Genomic DNA, 19,435 nt, shown 5'->3' with positions numbered 1-19,435 from the left:
AAGTCAATGGGCCTGTCCTAGCATGCCAATAAAAAAACAACGTATGCACGCATGAAAATCACCGATGACCCATGCAATCAATAATGTTGGCTATGTTTTCAGGATGAAGATATTAAAACTTACGAAAAGGCAGGTTTGCTGGAGCTCAACCTGTCTTTTGTTGGCCAAAGTAAAAAACGCTTGGAACGCTTTGCGATTACAACTAGAACCATCCAAGTGGGATAAGTCGTACTTGCCGCCTTCCTCGAATGCAGCAACAGTGGCGTAAGCACTCGTCTTTATTGTGGTCTCATTACGCATCCTAAAAAAAATAGATCCCGCAGAAATAAATGAATTACGGCAGTTTGGTGTGACACTGTTTTGGCCGCGTGGGTATTTTGAACAACGATCTGCATTTTGAATTTGACTATGTTAGATCTGTTAATATCGTTTTAGATTGGCATACAGTGTTGTCACGGATTATTTGAAAACGTAATTTAATTACTGATTATGCCTCAAAATAGTAATCTAGTTACTTTACTGATTACTTCATTATCAAACTAACTAAGTTACTTTAAAAGTAATCTGTCAGTTACTTTTACCAATTTTTCTCCCTTTGCCGCCTCAACATAAGAATGACAACAGAAAAATGTCATCACATGTAATTGACTTTCCGATGATTGAATTTAAAGGGGAATATCAGAATTTTGCGCTCAATTGGCCACTCCGGAGCCCTTAAACTAACAAATATCTGACAAACTGCTTGGAATTTGTTGAAATCAACTCCACCGACCAATTAAACCCCACTAACTCCCTAATGTCAAAACTTCTGAATTTCGGCTTATGGCTAACAGCATATCAGTGCCAATGTAAAACAATGCGAACTGACTGCACAAAATTGCAAAGGTGGTGGCGGGCACGGATGCGTGTCCACAACCCGGAAGTACTCCTCTCAACACATACGCAGTCAATTTGGCCACAACACGTGGCGGCAACTAAGCACTTTACACTCAATCGGACTTACAACACATCCCACAGATGCTAAACGAACACATCACCTCACGGCATAAATGTGCAACACGCATATGGTGTAAACAAAGCTTGCCAACTTGGAGCGATGACTGCTCGTCGTTGCTACAGCAAAGCTACGAAACGGCCGCGCATGTAGGAAGTCCAACCTTTTGCTGATACCCTCCAGAATGAAGGAAAAATACTCAACTTTATTCATGGATATCCACAGATCAACATTCCCTCGCAACATGTCAACACTCGGCTCCAATGTCCACCCGCCTTGCCCACGCCTTCAGTCCCACAACACATGTGACACGAGACCAAAACAGGAAATAGCTAAGAGGTTGTCATGGAAACACATACCGAGAACCTTTTACTTTAGCATTTTCTATTCAAAATGCCTTTCGTACATGACTACAATAATCTTCATTTTACATACGTTATGAGGCAATGAAAAAATAGTAACGCAGAGACACTAAGGAAACGAACTTTAATCAGATTACAGGTGTAGAAAAATGAACGCTTTAGATTACTCGTTACTGAAAAAGGAATCAGATTACAGTAACGCGTTACTAACTAACGCGTTACTGACAACACTGTTGGCATAGTAGGACCGGGCCATTGATTCGCGCTAGCTTAGCCACTGCAGAGTCCTGTAATTCATAAATAACTGACAAACTGCACGGATTTTGTTTAAATCAACCCCACCAACTAATTAAACCCACGCTAACTCGAAGATTAAGCCTGAAGGACTAGTATCTTTTCTCGTATTTACTGTTTGACTGTTTGTATTACTTTAACATCCCCAATATAAAATAAATTGCATTTACATCATAGTTTAAGGAAAACAAGCAGAATATATTTGACATAGGGGATAAGAGATACATGACGCCTTCTGTCCACGGAAGCCCAACGCGTGCGTTATGCAGCTGACTGAGCAAAATTGACGCTGACTACCATGTGATAGGCAAGACAAGCCCACGTCTGCAACATCAAATCCCGCAATCAGCTCTTCAGGACAGTCCAGAACAAATGCCGGGACGTCCTGTACTACCACAACACCCCATAACAAAATGAACTCTTAAGTTTGATAGCTCTCAGAGGGTGAGGCGCGCCGAACCTCCCACCTCAGTTGCCTCATTAACCATGACCCAGCAACAGTGGCACACGAACTTGACCGCCAAAATCTGCAACAGAAGAAGACCCAAACACACCCTTCTTCCTGTTAAAGCCCGCCCCGCGAGAGCCTTAAAAAAAAAGAATGTTTAACTAATCGTCATTCTTCTCAGAAATCTTTTGTTGACTTGTGATATGGTGACCCTGGAACCAGTCTGCCTCCTCGCCTGCGCCTGTTGCTGTTTTGCCTTGCCGTTTAAGCGCTGTCGACCTGAAGAAATTGCCAACTTGTGTTTCGCAGCCTTTTTCCAGCTTTCAAAAGGGAGTCAGAACAAGGGGTTAAGACTCAGGTGAACGCGTGGAGTTTGGCCTTTTGGCCGGGTTGTCGGGGTCTCGCCGGCCCAGGTCGTTGGAGCTGCGCCAGCGCGGGTCGGGCGGTTCGGCTGGTGTTATTCCAGCAATCTGGCTAAAAGGTCAGATTCCTTCAATTCGAATGTAAAAAATTCTGAACTTCCACTTTGATTTAAGGGCATTCCTGGGTGACTTTCTGTTGATTTTCACTCACTTCTATTGAATTTGGGGCATTTCCAGTTCACTTCCTATTGATTTTGGCGCATTCCTCAGACACTTCCTGTTGATTTTGGAGCATTTCTAGGTCACTTTCTGTTGTTTTGAGGGTAATTTACTGTTGATTTTTTTTTTTTTTTTGTCACATCCTTTTAATTTTGGGGCATTTACGGGTAGGTTACTGTTGATTTAGGGGTATTTGCATGTCACTTAATGTTGATTTTGAGTCACTCCCTCTTGATTTTACGGCATTCCTGGTTGACTTTCTGTTGATTTTCCACTCACTTCCTATTGATTTTGGAGCATTTCCAGGTCACTTCTTGTTAATTTTCTGTTGATTTTTTTGGTTACTTCCAGTTGATTCTGGGGAAAATCAAGAGAATTTATATTTTTGTGGGTTATGTATTCCAATGTCTCAGGCATTAGAAATGAATTAGGATGTTTTTGTCAAATTTTGGCAAAACAGTTTAGGTTTGCAGACCTTGAGTTTTTGAATTTTTTTGATGCGTGAAGGATGTGAATTAGACAAAAACTGTACGGCAAGCAACACTTTGAAAATTGGAAATTTGGCTTTATTGTGGCTTTATTATTTGTTTTTTGTTGTTGGTTTTTGGCCCTCATTCCCTTTTTTGCTTTGCAAAGCATCCCCACAATTAGAATTTATGAGAGGACCAGTCAATAGTTGTGCGGCTTCTTCGAGAGTACTGTACATATCTCGGCCACCTGGGGGAGTATAGTACAGATCTATAGTCAAAATACCTCATTAAGCAGCAGTAATTAATTGTTCTTGGCAGAGGATAAAGAATATATGCTCATAAATCAAAGCCCTCTCCAAAAAGATAGCTAGCCATATCTTTTTCCCCTTTTCTATAACTGTAAACTGGAAAGATTTTATCACTTGTTGTGTGGGAGAAAATGGTGGGACTGGCTCTTTAAGAAAAAAAACCATAAGCTCAGTTGGTGACAGGAGAGAGTGGGGTGGTCATCAAAGAGATAACATCAGGAGGCGAACACAAGCGGGGATTATATTTGTGGTTGTATGGGGGGGGCGGGCCCATATAATGTACTGTATACAGTCCCACTGGATCTAAGGGAGTCATTAATCACACCAGTGACGGGTATTAAGCAAGCCTTATGGTGCCGAGAATGTCGCGGGGTTTATTTTTGCTCAGCTCAAAGTGTTAATTGCGAAATCACAAGAATTGTGGTGATGACGGGGATGATGATTGGGAAGGATGTATTTTTATGGATGTATGTTAGCACCCTGAAAATTTCGCAAAGTGTGAATGACAAAAATATGTTAACTCACTTGCTGCTAAGGACGGTGATAGATGTCCAATCCATTTGAACTTGGGGGGTTCGGCAGTGAATGAACGTTCACTCGCGGTTCAAACGCATTAACGGTAATGTTGAGAAAAATCTTTGAAATGGGAAAAATATATGAAAATGATGTTTTCAGATGTGAATATATTATGCTGAAAAAAATATCAAATTTAGAAAGAATAATGCAAATAACTTGTTTTTGTATAGTTAAAAAAATGTCATCATTCAGAAATGATTTACAAATAATTACACAGACAACTAGAAACTGCAATATCTAGAGAAATTATGATGGGGCTTTGCTGTGGTAGATACAGATCTATCATGGCACTACCTGTTGATTTGGAAACATTTCAGGGACACGTCCGATTGCATGGTTGTCAATGGCATCAACTTCCTTGGACGCCAGTTGAATGTCAATGGGCTGTAATGGTAAGTTTTTGGTCAAAAATCACAACCACACAGGTTTTTCTGCCATTGAAAAAGAAAGGGAAATTTGGATATGGTGGAAAACACTCAGGTGACTTGAAGTTCCGCTTTGAGACCCCCAATTTGGCCAAATTTCAAAATTGTCCGATATGCATGTGTGATACATCATTGGAAAGCTTAAAATCTCAATTTTCTGGGGGAAGAAAAAATTTGAACAGGAAGGCATTTAAAAAAAAAAACATTTAAACAGCGAAACCCTATCTGGAGGTGAGAGCACGCGAGAGCAGAATTCCAGACGCCATGACTTTAATGAGATATTATCGCGTACTTACCTTCTTTCGATCCAAAAACTCCATGTAGCATCTATCACCGAGTGTCAAGACACAGCTGTGAATGACCACAGCTAGATTTTGGGGGGATTTTATGGGTGAAATATGGTAATATAACAAGCGTCGTGATGCAGAAATCGCAGACATCAAGGAGTGGTCGAGATTTTCTTTTTCATATATATACGCTTTTAAACGCCCCCCCCCCCCCCTTTTTTCTTTGTTTGGATCGATTATTTACAGTATCATCTAACATATCGGAGAAAATGCAATAGTAAAAAAAAAAAAATACAATTAAGTGATAGTTATGAAGTAGATATCCGTGACTTTTATACAGACACCATTTTTTTCATTGTGACGTAATTTGTTTTTATATGTAATATATGTATATGTATATGTAATTTGAGTAAAATATTTTTTTTAAGTCGTTTTTTTTTTTTTTTCTTAAACGAAATATTAGACATCAATTAATGATTCTAAGCTAAAAATGACACACATTTTGAATAATAAATATAATACCTTCATTTTATGGTTGGGTTGAAACAAAAGCGGTTGCGCGACATCTGTAAACTGGGGTTTCCAGGGTAAAACGGACAAATTAAGAATAGCTTGGGGGCTTCATGAGTCATGAATCTGCTATGGCAGCTTATAGACATATTTTTCTATCAAACATAAGTTTTTTTTGGCTTAAAATACAGCAGTTTCTTTTAAAGAGGAGTGCAAGAGCAGAAACTGCTTTTTCAGTCTTGTCTGTGTTTTCTGCCATATAAATGGCAGTCAATGGCATGGACGTGCATGGCTGTCAATGGCATCGACTCACTTGGGCGCGAGTTGGCAAAAATCACACGAACCTATGTTTTCCTGACATTGAAAATGAATAGGAAATTTGGACATACATTGCTGTCAGTGGATGAATGTGAAGTCTTTGGCAAATTTGGGGGGAACTGTAGGTTTTTGCCAAATTCTGTATTCAACTTTTATGCCCCTTACCGTCCTGTTATTTTTTATGTGGAAATTTTGTAATTTGGTCAAAAATTGTAGGACAAGTATCGTTCCGAAAAAAATATATATATACATATATATATATATATATATATATGTATATATATATTTTTTTAATGGCGTTTACGGGCGAACGGAAAATTTTTCAGGGTCGTTCAAAAAAATTCCCTACATTGTGCGAAAATTCCGGTCATTTTGATACTTGAATGGTGCCGATTGGTCAAACGGTTCGGGCTGTGCAGCGCCTTGCTTTGCAAAGCCCCATCTAAATATGTATTCTTGGAATGTTATATAAAGAATATTGAAAGTTTATAGTAATGGGGTTAAATTTTTAAGCCAAAAAATATATATAAATACTTACTATAATAATTGTAATGTTAAAAACAATAAATCTGAATATTGAGGATATCGAGTTAAACTAATGGAGTTGTATTTTTTTTTTAGTATGAAATAAGTTTTATACCATACTGTATTTATAATTATTGATCATAACGAAAAATTTACAAAAATACGCAAAACTCTTCTTGTGAGAGAAAATTTTACGAGAATAAACAAATTATTTTCAAAGTCATACATTCCAAATGATTTCATTTTAAGAGAAAAATAGTTGCAATCACAAGATTTTTTTTTATGTTGTTGATTTTTGTATCTTACTTCAAAATCATTCTGAAATTAATCACTGTCAGCTTTAAAATTGGCATAAATTTAAAGAAATGACATTAATGAACCTAAATTGATTGATATAAAAAAATACTGAGGGCTAATCATTGACCCCTGAGGCACACCAGATCACAAATAGCATTCCTCACTTTGGAAATGTTTTTTCAGAAATACAGATGTACTATTTTTTACTACTATGTTTTGCCGATACCAAGTATCAGATCTGGACAATGCTCTCTCACTTTAGCGTCTTACATGGGTGTTCCTTTCCGTTTTCAAACGCTAATTACCAACGTGTGTCCCGCACAGGTGGTCGGCGGCGCCTGGCTTTTCAGCCGCCTCTACTGTAACGTTTTCGTCACGCTGGATGTGATGATGTGCACTGCCAGCATTCTCAACCTCTGCGCCATCAGCATCGACAGGTGAGCGCCGACGGACGTCAGCGCTAGCTGGCTGTTGCCATGGCCGCGTTTGTAGAAATGTCAAAGATAATTCCACATTTACAGGTTTGCTCAGTCGTGGAAATGCGGACGACTTAGTACTTTCTGCACAGGTTTTGTGCATTATTTTTCTGTATTATTCAAAACACTGAATTTGAACTGTTTCAGTGCCATTGACGATGATAGACATCCAATTAGGTGGCTATTTTCATTATCCTGCTGTGAATTTAAATGAGTTATCAATAGTACACAAATGAACGTCCATTCGCTGCCATCCCTACCACTCAAGTGGATTGGACGTCGCTGTCAATGGCAGTTGTGATTTCATTTCTTATGAAAGTAGGTTCTTTACAATTGTAACGTTGCAACCTTTTCTGTACTTTAATCTCGTATCTGGTGTATTTTTCTTTTTTCTCGTTTTTTTGTCAAATCTTTATCGTAGGATTTTTCACACCTGTAATTTTTTTGTTGAATTAGGGTGTTATTTTTATAAAAGCACTGCTTTTTTTCCTCATATTTTGCAAATTTGTCATCATCCATGCTTTATATTGTTTTTAAAGTGAACATTCGTTCATTCACTGCCACCTGTCCCACTTCAACTAGATTGGATGTCTATCCCTGTCAATGGCAGCTGTTTGTGATTTTTTTTTTTTCCTCACAAAAGTACAATTTTTTTTTCAATTGTAACATTACGACATTTCTAGTTTTTCACATTTGTAATGTTTTTGTTTCCATTTTTTTTTTTGCTCGAATCGCCAAATTTTTTGTAGTGTGGACTTTATACTTTTGTAGTACTACTACGTTTACTACTCTTCCAAGAATTATTAGTTTAATACTAAAACTCGTACATTTGTATGACTAACATATGACGTACATTTGTATAATTTTGTATGACTGCCTAAGTAGTTTGTCAATGAATTTGTGTAAAACCTGCCACTGTTCCCAATTTTTCGTAATTTTTTTCACAAAATTACACAGCTACAAACTCCAACATTTGTCATCCTAAAACTTTATCCTCACACACAGACACATTTTTTCACCCTGTTTTTCGTACTGGGAACTTCGTACTCCTGCTCTTATAGTACTTTTTGAGTACACATCCATTCACCACTTTGCCAAAAATCATTGGCATAACACTACAACTAATATATTTTTATTACTACCGCCTATGTAGTAGGTTAATGAATTCTCACTTCTTTTTTTTTTTTTTTAAATTACACCCTAATACCTGTAGAATAACCAACCACTTTTTTTTTATTTCTAGTATTTTGCTATACAATGGTCCCTCGTTTTTCACAGTTAATGGGGACCAAAACCCGCTCAGATAAGTGAAAAACCGCAAAGTAGTTCATCTGTGTGATTTTGACAAAGATCAGATCATATTTGGTGGTGATTTTATGCAGAAATGTGAGAAATTCCAAAAGGTTCCGATACTTTTGCATACCACTGTATTGATAAATGGTTTTTAATCACTTCAAATGTAGTAATTATGACAAGTTTTAAACATGTTACTGCCCTACTGAATCATTTTTAAACAAAAATAACGTAGAAAAATGCTTGTCTTTATAAAATGCTTCAATGAGTGAGTCGACTCAAATCTGCTCAAGCTGCACACTAACACACAATGAGTTGCCACAGCAAGTGTTTAACAAGCTAAACGATGATTGACACATGTGGCTTCCAAGCTTCTCTGGTAAGATAAAACCTTAACGCCTGTCAATCATCGTTAACTTTAACAAGCAACTCCAGTGCACTGCCTGACCAAGAAAAGCAGCAGGAGGGAGAGTGAGATTACGTGATCGGATCAGGAAAGCTCTATAAAATACTGTATTATTTATTTTTTAATTGAAACAAAATTCATGATGGACTGAGGGCATGAAGTAGCGAGGAACAGCTGTAACTCTCTTTCAGAAGTACAACTACTATATTTGTCATACTATGACTTTTTCCTCACACCGACACCTCCCCCCCCCCCCATTTTTCGTACTGTGGACTTCGTACTCCTGCTCTTGTAGGACTTTTATTCCTCATTTTACCATGTTGCCAAAAATCATTGGCGTAATTCTACAACGCATACATTTGCATTATTAGGGCCCAAGTAGTTTGCTTATGAACTCATGCAAAAGCTAGCACTTTTTTCCTATTTTACGTTAAATTTTTCACATTTCTATAAAAAAAAAAAAAAAAAAAAAAAAAAATCATAAAAATTTCCTCATAGAATTACATATTGATCCTTGTCAGATAACCAAACGCTTTTTTCCCCCCGTTTCTCGTATTTTGCTATACCCCTCTTTCAGAAGTACATACTAGTATTACAACTTGTAATTGTATGTCTAATTTCTATGTCTAATGGTATGTCTATGTCTAATCTTTCAGAAGTATATGGCGGAAAACACTCAGGTGACTTGAAGTTCCGCGCTGAGATCCTCTATTTGGCCAAATTTCAAAATTGTCCGATATGCATGTGTGATACGTCATTGGAAAGCTTAAAATCTCAATTTTCTGGGCGAAGAAAATTTTTGAACAGGAGGGCATTCAAAAAAAATATTTTTAAATTTAAACAGCAAAACCACTATCTGGAGGTGAGAGCACGCGAAAGCAGAATTACAGACGCCATGACTTTAACGAGATATTATCGCGTACTTGCCTTGTTTCAATCCCAAAACTCCATGTTGCATGTATCAACGAGTTTCAAAACACAGCTGTGAATGGCCACAGCTGGATTTCTTGGGGATTTTATGGGTGAAACATGGTAATATAACATGGGTCGCAATGCAGAAATCGCAGACATCAAGGAGTGGTCGAGATTTTCTTTTTCATATATTTACCCTTTTAAACGTTTTTTTTTTTTTTTTCAATTTTGCGTTGTTTGGATCAATTATCATCTTACATATCGGAGAAAATGCAACAGTAACAAAAAAAAAAAAAATACAATTAAGCGATAGTTATGAGGTAGATATCCATGACTTTTTTACAGACTCCATATTTTTCATTGTGACGCCATTTGTTTAAAAGTTTAAAATATGCGAGTGAATAATTTTTTTTTTCTTTTTTTTTTTTTTTTTTTTTTATGAAATATTAGACATCAATTAAGGATTCTAAGCTAAAAATGACAGACATTTTGAATAATAAATATAATTAGTAGGGTTGTTCCGATCATGTTTTTTTGCTCCCGATTCGATCCCGATCGTTTTAGATAGAGTATCTGCCGATCCCCATATTTCCCGATTCGATTGCTTTTTTTGCTCCCGATTCAGTTCCAATCATTCCCGATAATTTTTCCCGATCATATACATTTTGGCAATGCAGTAAGAAAAAAATGAATAAAACTCGGACGAATATATTATACATTCAACATACAGTACATAAGTGCTGTATTTGTTTATTATGACAATAAATCCACAAAATGGCATTTACATTATTAACATTCTTTCTGTGAGAGGGATCCACGAATAGAAAGACTTGTGACTTTGTACATTGTGACTAAATATTGCCATCTGGTGTATTTGTTGAGCTTTCAGTAAATGATACTGCAGCCATTCAACCCAAATGCATGATGAGAAGTGGAACCATGACTGTGCGTAGTGCTACCAATTCATATATCTTCTCTGCGTTGGGAAGTAACGTAAGGCATTAAGAAAAAGATCAATTGCTACCTTGCTTCCCCACATTGCTTCCCATGATATTTATAGTTGTAGGGAGAGGGATTGTAAGGCTTTAGCCTATTAAATAAAGGCTCCAAAGGCTGCCAAATTTCACTCTACTCGTTTTACGCTGCCTTTTATCTCTCTAAATGGGTAAAACGGCGCCATTACAGATTGAGCGCGACAATGCATGAGTGGGTCGTGCAACGCATGCATTAATTGTGTTAAATATTTAACGTGATACATTTTTTAAAAATTAATTACCACCGATATCGGGATAAATTTGATAACCCTACTTTAAGCCTAAACTAAAGACTCTGGATGAGTGTAACATATTATGTCTGTAACGTTAACTACAATTAGAAAACGATTTAATTAAAAAGTATATATGTTAAAAAAAGGCATGGCTGATATTTTTTTGCCGATTCTGATACTTTGAAAATTACGTGATTGGACCCGATCGATTGGCGACATCTCTAATAATTAGTTACCTTCGTTTTATAGCTGGGTTGCGCGACGTCTGTAAACGGGGGTTTCCAGGGTTGAACGCAGGCCATTTGGGGGTCCTAAGCAAAATAATGCCAAGGGGCCCATATTTTGGCCAACCATTTCGTCACAGTGTACTGTGGGACCCATACATGCAATCCAACCCATACGTCCATATTTTGTATATTAATCATATGTTTGTTGCACTGCATACTTCAAACTTCTCACCCCAAATGACATGTAATGACAAGAAAATGGATGTTTGCATGGATAAACGGCAATGCGCCCCACATTATTCACGATGCTCTATTAACAACGTATAAAATGAGGTTACCAGATTGGAGGCTCCCTAGTGGTCAGGGGCCCTAAGCAGCTGCATAGTCTGTGTATAGGCTGGGCCGGCCTTGGAACTTGAACGGACAAATTAAAAATAGTTTGGGGGCTTAATGCGCCATGAATCTGTTATGGCAGCATATAGACATATTGTTCTATCAAACACAACAGTTGTTTTAGCTAGAAATACAGCGGTTTATTTAAAAGAGGAGTGCAAGAGCAGAAACTTCTTTTCCGTCTTGTCTGTTTTCCGCAATATACTATTAATACTAGCAATAGTACTCCTACATTGGTCATACTTTTTCTTCACACACCAACACCTTTTTTCTCTTTGTAAAATAGATTCAGTGTGCCCTCGTGGGTTTCCCAAACTTTTATTTAAATCCGTGTAGTGCTTGCAAAAGTCGCCTTGATGACTTACAGGTGAGTCGTCAGTCTGTGAAGTTCCACATGAATTATATTTAGGTTCATTTTGATTCGTACGAGCGACTGGAAGCAGCGTTTGATCGATACTCTTGCCGACTCGCTACATAGCGGACTCGCTGCTTTTAATCTACCAGACGGCACACTGCTGAAGTAAAGCCGACGAGGGTATTTGTGCAAGTGTTCGCGCCACATTCGAACCAAAAGCGCAGCTCGAATAATTAGTCCGATGAGGATAAACAATCATGGCAGCGAGCTGGCTCCGAACAAAACAATAAGACATCGGCGTTGGCTCTGGGTCGGCTGTTAATTGCCGCCTCTCACAGACCGACGTTTCGCAAGCTCATTACGCGCGCTTCCTGTCAAACGCGTCCCTTTTAGCTCCTAAGTCCAAATGTTTATTGATCAATGTTGAAGATTGTTTCTGAGTTGTATGCCTCACAGCGGTGCTTTTTCTTGTGGGTGCATTGTTTCAGGGAATGTTTTGATGACTTGAGAATTCATGTGTGCAGACTCAGAATGCAATCACTGATAATTACATGTTTTTCAGGATGGAATGTTTTAAGGATTGGACTCTAATCTTGCTTTTTATAAATTCTGTGATCATGTAGCCATAGAACATACTGTATTGGCCTGAATATAAGACAGCCCTGATTATAAGATGACCCCCTCCTTTTCAAGACTAAAGTTTAAAAAGTAAACTTTTTGAACACCAAATTATTTTTTTTATACAGAAAATAATTACAGCACATCCGAAACATATGATTATAACAATATTTTTGAGAGAAAAAGCATGTTATTTTGCCTCATTCAAATCTTAATAGCTGAACATTTAAAAACTGAAGTGCAATCACATTCGTAAATCAATGGCTTCTGGTTTTTGAAATGTAAACAAACCAATCTATTGTGATATAACAACAAAATTGCAATAACTGCATTAGCCATCAAAGTGAAGTCTAACTGTTACTGTAGTCCTGAAACAAATCTGAATAAGGAAAAACATTTCAATAAAATAATGCAAACTGGTTAAACTTGAGAGTAGCTGAGATCTGTCATGACAGAACATCGCTTCAATGATATCTGGCGCCATCTAGCGTCGTGAGTGGGTGTAATGTCTAGACCGCGAATATAAGACAACGCCCTCTTTTTCAGTCTTATTTCAATGCAAAAAATACCGTCTTATATTCGGGCCAATACGGTAATATTCCGTGGCACTTGCGAGAAGGGGATGACTTGTGACTAAGAATGTAACGGTACATGTATTTGTATTGAACCATTTCGGTTCGGGCTCCTCGGTACCGAACGAGTTTCTGACGTAATGTAAAGTACTGTCAAATTTAGCGCATTAACGGGCGCTAATTAATTTTTTGAATTAATCACGTAAAAATGTTTGACGCATTTAACGCAAGCGCGGAATGCCCGCTCATGCATCCCATAATCCCACCGTTAATTGCGCCCCACGGTCGGCACGCTAAGTGCGTAACATAAAACGAGCCACGCACACAAGTTGCAAGTGGACACAAATTTATTCACATAAGTCGAACTCGCAATGAACAAAATATATAAAATGCGGAAGGAGCTGGCTTCAGCGTAAGCCCAGGCCAAAACAACAAACAAAATGAAAATAACACTTAAACCCCACCCGCTAAGTAAACCCTGATCGTAAAAAGGAAATTTTAAAAAAAGACAGCCACTACCCTGGCTTCTACACTAAACAAGACGGGTTGAACGAAAACGGCAGTTTACCTCTACTGCTGCGGCCTGAGGGCCCAAGTACACCAGATGCATGATCGTTGCGGTTCCGGTCTGGTTCAGTGTTGACTGCGTGCCACGCAGTACGTCAAAAACAGGCAAATCATACCGGCTGCGGTCGGCCAACTCCGTCCCCTCGTGAGCTCTCGCGTGATCGCGCGCGATAATGTGCCATTTAAAACAACGACAAACACACGGAGTCTGTACTCATCAGAGAAGCAGAGAGGGAGCACATTTTTTCCCTTGCATATTGATATTGTAACGTTTGCTAAGCGGAAGTTTGGCCGCGAAAACAACACACGAGCTTCAACGCCTTTTTCCTCTTTTTCTTTATTACCTGGTCTTTCCTTTGGAAAGATCGGGTAGTGAGATTCTACAACTTCCTCCCTATATGTTATTCTGTTTTTTTTTTTTAATGGGAATCCTTCGGCGCGCTGCGCAGCCCGAACCGCTTGACCGATCGGCACCATTCAAGTATCGACACGTCCGGAATTTTTGCGCGACGATGGGAATTTTTCAAAAGTCCCCAAAAATTTTCCGTTTGCCCGTAAACGGCAATTTTCCGGAAAAAAAAGCAACTTTCAAAATGTATCTAGTCCTACAATTTTTTACCAAATTACATAATTTAGGTATCAAAAATTCCATATTCCATTCCAGGGGCATAAAAGTTGTATACAGAATTTGGAAAAAATTTACGGTTCCCCAGAAATTTGACAAAAACTTGCCCATTCATTTTTAATGAGAAAAAAAAAGTTTCAAAATGTATCTAGTCCTACAATTTTTCACCAAATCACACAATTTGGGCATCAAAAATTCCAGGACGGGGAGGGGAATAAAGGTTATTAACACAATTTGGAAAAAAATATACGGTTCCCCGGAAATTTGCCAAAAACCTGCCCATTCATTTTTAATGGGAAAAAAAAGACAATTTTCAAAGTTTATCTACTCCTTCAATTTTTGACCAAATCACACAATGTGGGCATCAAAAATTCCGGGACGGCGAGGGGAATAAAAAATAACCGGAAAATTTTTTGATAAAATGTACGGTTTCCCGGCAATTTGCCAAAAACTGGCCCATTCATTTTTAATGGGAAACAAAGAAAAGTTTCAAAATGTATCTAGTCCTTCAATTTTTGACCAAATCACACAATTTGGGCATCAAAAATTCCGTGACGGTGAGGGACATAAAAGTTGTATACAGAATTTTGATAAAAATTACGGTCCCCCGGAAATTTGCCAAAAACATTCCCATTCATTTCTAATGAGAACATTTCCCATTCACTTACAATGGGATTTCCAATTGAATTTTTTACATTGCATTGATGCCATTGACGGCCATGCATGTCGAATCTATTGATGCCAATGTACTTGGATTCAATTGACGCTTATGTAAGTTGATACCATTGACGTCCAAATTTTTTCCCATTCATTTTCAATGGGATTTTTTTTTCCCCCCAAATCAACAGAAAATGACTAGATATCAATAGGACGTGTCCCCCAGATGTCCACGATTGCATTGACGCTTATGGAGGGTGATGCCATTGACGTCCATGGACGTCCAAATTTTTCCCATTCATTTTCAATGGGAATTTTTTTTTTTCCGAACATCAACATATCTCCAGATATCAATAGGACATGTCCCCCAAACTTCCCCAATTCCATTGACACTTATTAAGGGTGCCGCCATTGGCGGCCATGGACGTCCAAATTTCCCATTCATTTCTAATGGGATTTAATTTGTTTAATGCCATTGATAGGCATGTTTGTCCATTCTATTGATAGCCTTGGGCGGGGCTACGATCTGTATAGCCACACAGGAAAGACCAGGTGTAATTTCTCCAGAAATTGCAGTTTCTAGTTAACTTCCCTCCACCTCACCAATGCAAAAACAACAACTATATACACTGACGCTATCTAGTCCATCAATCGGAGCGTCGCGCTGGTGCACCAGCACACCAATGACAGCCCCGCGTTGGTGCATAAAATAACCCACCGATGACAGCCGACGCTACAATATTTTAGTTGTGTCTGTTTCTTAATTCCAGATTGACTGCATCATGTTGAGATCAGGGCTCCGTGTGTGGGGGGAAAGGGGGGCTATTATGCCCTTGGTTGTGTCGGTGGGTTTTTATCTTTGTGCACATTTAAAATTTATGGCACATAACATCTCAGAGAGCTGTTATAAACAACTGTTAAATAATCTGTAATATTTATAAAATGGATAGCGAATTCTATAATACACGAACTAAAAAACAGCGTACAGTGTACTTGGAATTGGTGTCTCAACACTGCAGATTCCTGTGCCCAGCGCAAACTGTTGTTTTTTTCTTATGAAGAGTCAAGTGAAATGTAGGAAAGAAAGAGAAATGTCTTGAATAGACCACCAGGTCAAAACTTGTGGGTGTCTCTTTTTTTCTCTTTCGTACTTTTCCCCCTCGACTTTGTATACAAACCGACATTGTGTGTGCGCCGGGCACGAGAATTTCTGCAGTGGAACCACTTCCAGATACGCTCCTTTTTTTTTTTTTTTCGCTCAAAGTTATCAGCACGCCGTGTGTTTGATATCATTGCCAGAAAAACACACATAATAGGACAACTTGCAGCTTCGCTTTTAATGCTGTCCTTATAATAACGATCTGCTGCATCGTATATTACTTTGTGACTTTCCATTTTCCACCTCCGTGATGAAGCGCTCATCATCCATCTTCGCTCGTGTTTAAACCGTGATTAGGCACCTGGGCTTTTGATGTCAGGCCCAGCTCCGCCCTTTTTGTCGGATGCGTGTTCGGCAAAGATGGAAAATAGCCTATACCATCCGGCGAGCATGCGGCATGCAGGAGGTGGTTCGCAGTCAACCCGGAGCACTGACGCGGCCAGTATACGTTGAACAACAGGATATAATGGGAACGGATTGGCTCCGGCGCTATTTTTTACCGGAGTCGGACCGGAACCGCAACGATCATGCATCTGGTGTACTTGGGCCCTAATAGTACTACCTTGTATCGGTTGAGCTGCCGTAAAGCAAGTGTTGTTATTGCCGTAAATGTAAACAAAGGGCTGCACAATGGATACATGACAGACAGCGGCTAGTTTCTGAAGTTGGCACCCATCCTCGGGTGGCCCATCAGCGGCGGCTTCGTCGTCTGCCCGTCCGGCATCAATCAGAGTACGTCACGTTGGGAGGGGAAGCAGCCAGCTGGCGGACACGACGATCAGCTGACCGACAGTCTCAAAAAAGATAACTATTAAACGGCCAGGGCCGTCGCACCACTCAGAAGTGCAGTGAGCAGCGTGGGTAACGGTTAAATGTAGACATGGAAGAAACAGTCATAAAGTTAATAGGAGAAATTTGAAACTGCTCATTGTTGCAACTGTTAAATTTTGCACATCAGATATTTTTTAAAAGAAAAAGTCTTAGGTAATGTTATTTTTATTTTGTTTTTCAAAATATCTACATTTCAGAATATTTCAATTTTTGAGTAGAATTCTAGCTTTTTATAGGCTAATGTTCCTATTGTTGAAAGCACAAAAGTGCGTGATTAACAACTAGCACATTTATATTTTGCATTTTGTTTTCTTACTGTACCGAAAATGTACCGAACCGTGACCTCAAAACCGAGGTACGTACCGAACCAAGATTTTTGTGTACCGTTACACCCCTACTTGTGACATGATGTTTGGTAGTGATTATTAGGGGTGTAACGGTACATGTATTTGTATTGGACTGTTTCGGTACGTGGTGCTCGGTTCGTAACGGAGGCGTACCGAACGTGTTTCTGACGTAATGTAAACCTTACTTTTCGAGGCTGTGAGTCGATCGGGTTACAGTTTCTTTGTGTAGATTATATTTACTCCGTCTTCTCTACTATAATGAGGACCAACACTGTAGGACAATATAACCCAGAAACGTCAACGGCGTGACAACGTGGCCGCCGCGAGAACGCAGTGAAAGACGGGCGTTAAAAGTCAGTCAGCCAATGCACACCAGTCGCAGTGCGGCCGCATGTTAGACGCATCCCAAAAGCGGCTCAACACGACACACGCGAAGAGACCAGCAGAGTTTATTATTTGACGCGAGACGCAACCCTCCTGCGTCAATACTACAACCGGTAGCTAGGATCAGGCAGACCGGAAGTCACTCATGTAAAAATACGGTGGATCCGGTCAATTTTCAAACGAATATGCAATCGTAACCCACTTTTTGAGTCCATCAGACTCTTGAGTGGTAGATCAGGGCACAGTGGACTTGTCTTTTTGGTTTTACTGCCGTCTTCTCTGCTATAATAATAACCAACACGGCCCCGTGTTCAATAGAAAACCCTCCTACCACAACAAAACAAGTAGGAACTAATATTCATATTAGGAACTAAAGTTATACAACATAAAATATACAATATAAATGAATACTACATCACATTTGTAGAATATAAACACATAATAAAATTAATAATAGCCAATTTAAGTAAAATAAATTGAAATGAGCTAAAACACCTGTAATTAAATAATTAGAAAAATACACAGATCTGCTTACACAATTAAATTTATTAATTTCTGTGTGGCGCTTGAGAAAATCCACCAATAAAGCTTTTGAAAACCGTTCATAAGAAAAAAAAAAGATTCATTGAGGAATTTGATTTGTAAAATACATGTTAAAATATTTGTCAATGGGATTGCTTTTCTCTTTAGCACAGGACTTTTTCTTCTTTCTTTCAGAAAGAAAGCTGAACAATACGCGGGGTCTGAAAGGCAAATTGTGGTTGGATTATCTTTAAATACCTGCTATTTTTTTAGCAGAATTCTAGCTATGTATAGGCTAATGTTCCTATTGTTGAAAGCACAAAGGAGTGTAATAAACAACTAGCACATTTATATTTTGCATTTTGTTTTCTTACTGTACCGAAAATGAACCGAACCGTGACCTCAAAACCGAGGTACGTACCGAACCGAGATTTTCGTGTACCGTTACACCCCTAGTGATTAAGTTTTCTGACAAAAAAAAAAAAAACTTTTCGCATAAAAGGACTTTGTGAATGTCTTGTGTGTTTGCTCACACGCAGGTACACAGCGGTGGTGATGCCCGTGTTGTACAACACCACGCACCGCTCTCGCAAGAGAGTTTTCGCTATGATCGCCACCGTGTGGGTGCTGGCCTTTGCCGTGTCCTGTCCCTTGTTGTTCGGCTTCAACACCACAGGTCAGATACAATTCGTCCTCCTCAACTCACAACACCCACTTGAACCTAGGGCTGTTCAATTTTGCCTAACAAGAAAAAACTGACCACAGTCCCTGACAAAAGTCTTGTCGCTTATCCATTTTGTAGAAACAACTGCTAATAACCTGACTTTTAATTATTCAATTGGTTTCAGAAATGGCTCATATGAAAGCTAAGACCTTCCCAAATGATGTTGAATGTACAAAATATATTTGTTTCACTGAAAAAAGATTTATCATTAAATAAAGACATAAAGGTCAAATTTTGGCAAGACAAAAGTTTTGTCGCCTACAGAAAGTAGTGTGAAAATTGAACAAAAAATGTACTTCAAATACAAAAATATGTGACATAACATAAGCGAATTAAGTAGTGATGCTATGAGATCCAAATTAAATATTTTGTATGACATCCATGGGCTTCGGCAAGGATTCATACAATTTATTGATGAAGTCATCAGGAACATCAGAGAAAGAAGTCTCGCATGCCTCCCAGAGTTCATCAACATTTTTGGGTTTCATCTTCCATGCTTCCTCTTTCATCATACCCCAGACATGCTCATAGATGTTCATGTCTGGTGACTGGGCTGGCCAGTCCTGGAGGATCTTGATCTTCTTTGCCTTAAGGAACTTTGAGGTAAAGATTGAAGTATGCGATGGAGCACCATCCTGCTGCAGAAATTGTCCCTTTTTATGATTAGGAATGCAAGAGGCAGCTAAGATTTGTTGATCTTTCAGA

At 38.8% G+C, this 19,435-nt stretch overlaps 1 protein-coding gene across 2 annotated transcripts in view; it reads left to right on the top strand.

The window, feature by feature from the left end:
- Positions 1-19,435, top strand: part of drd3 (dopamine receptor D3) — a 66,498-nt gene that overhangs the window by 18,696 nt on the left and 28,367 nt on the right. For both annotated transcript variants that reach the window (XM_057824295.1, XM_057824294.1), the window contains exons 3-4: positions 6,720-6,832; positions 18,546-18,682. In XM_057824295.1, the coding sequence (XP_057680278.1) occupies positions 6,720-6,832; positions 18,546-18,682 (250 nt within the window). The remainder of the gene's footprint in view (positions 1-6,719; positions 6,833-18,545; positions 18,683-19,435) is intronic.

The sequence above is a fragment of the Corythoichthys intestinalis genome, chromosome 20, assembly GCF_030265065.1.
Source record: "Corythoichthys intestinalis isolate RoL2023-P3 chromosome 20, ASM3026506v1, whole genome shotgun sequence".
Lineage (NCBI taxonomy): Eukaryota > Metazoa > Chordata > Actinopteri > Syngnathiformes > Syngnathidae > Corythoichthys > Corythoichthys intestinalis.
The sequence above is the reverse complement of the archived record's forward strand: the minus strand, read 5'-3'. Positions and strand labels throughout refer to the sequence as shown.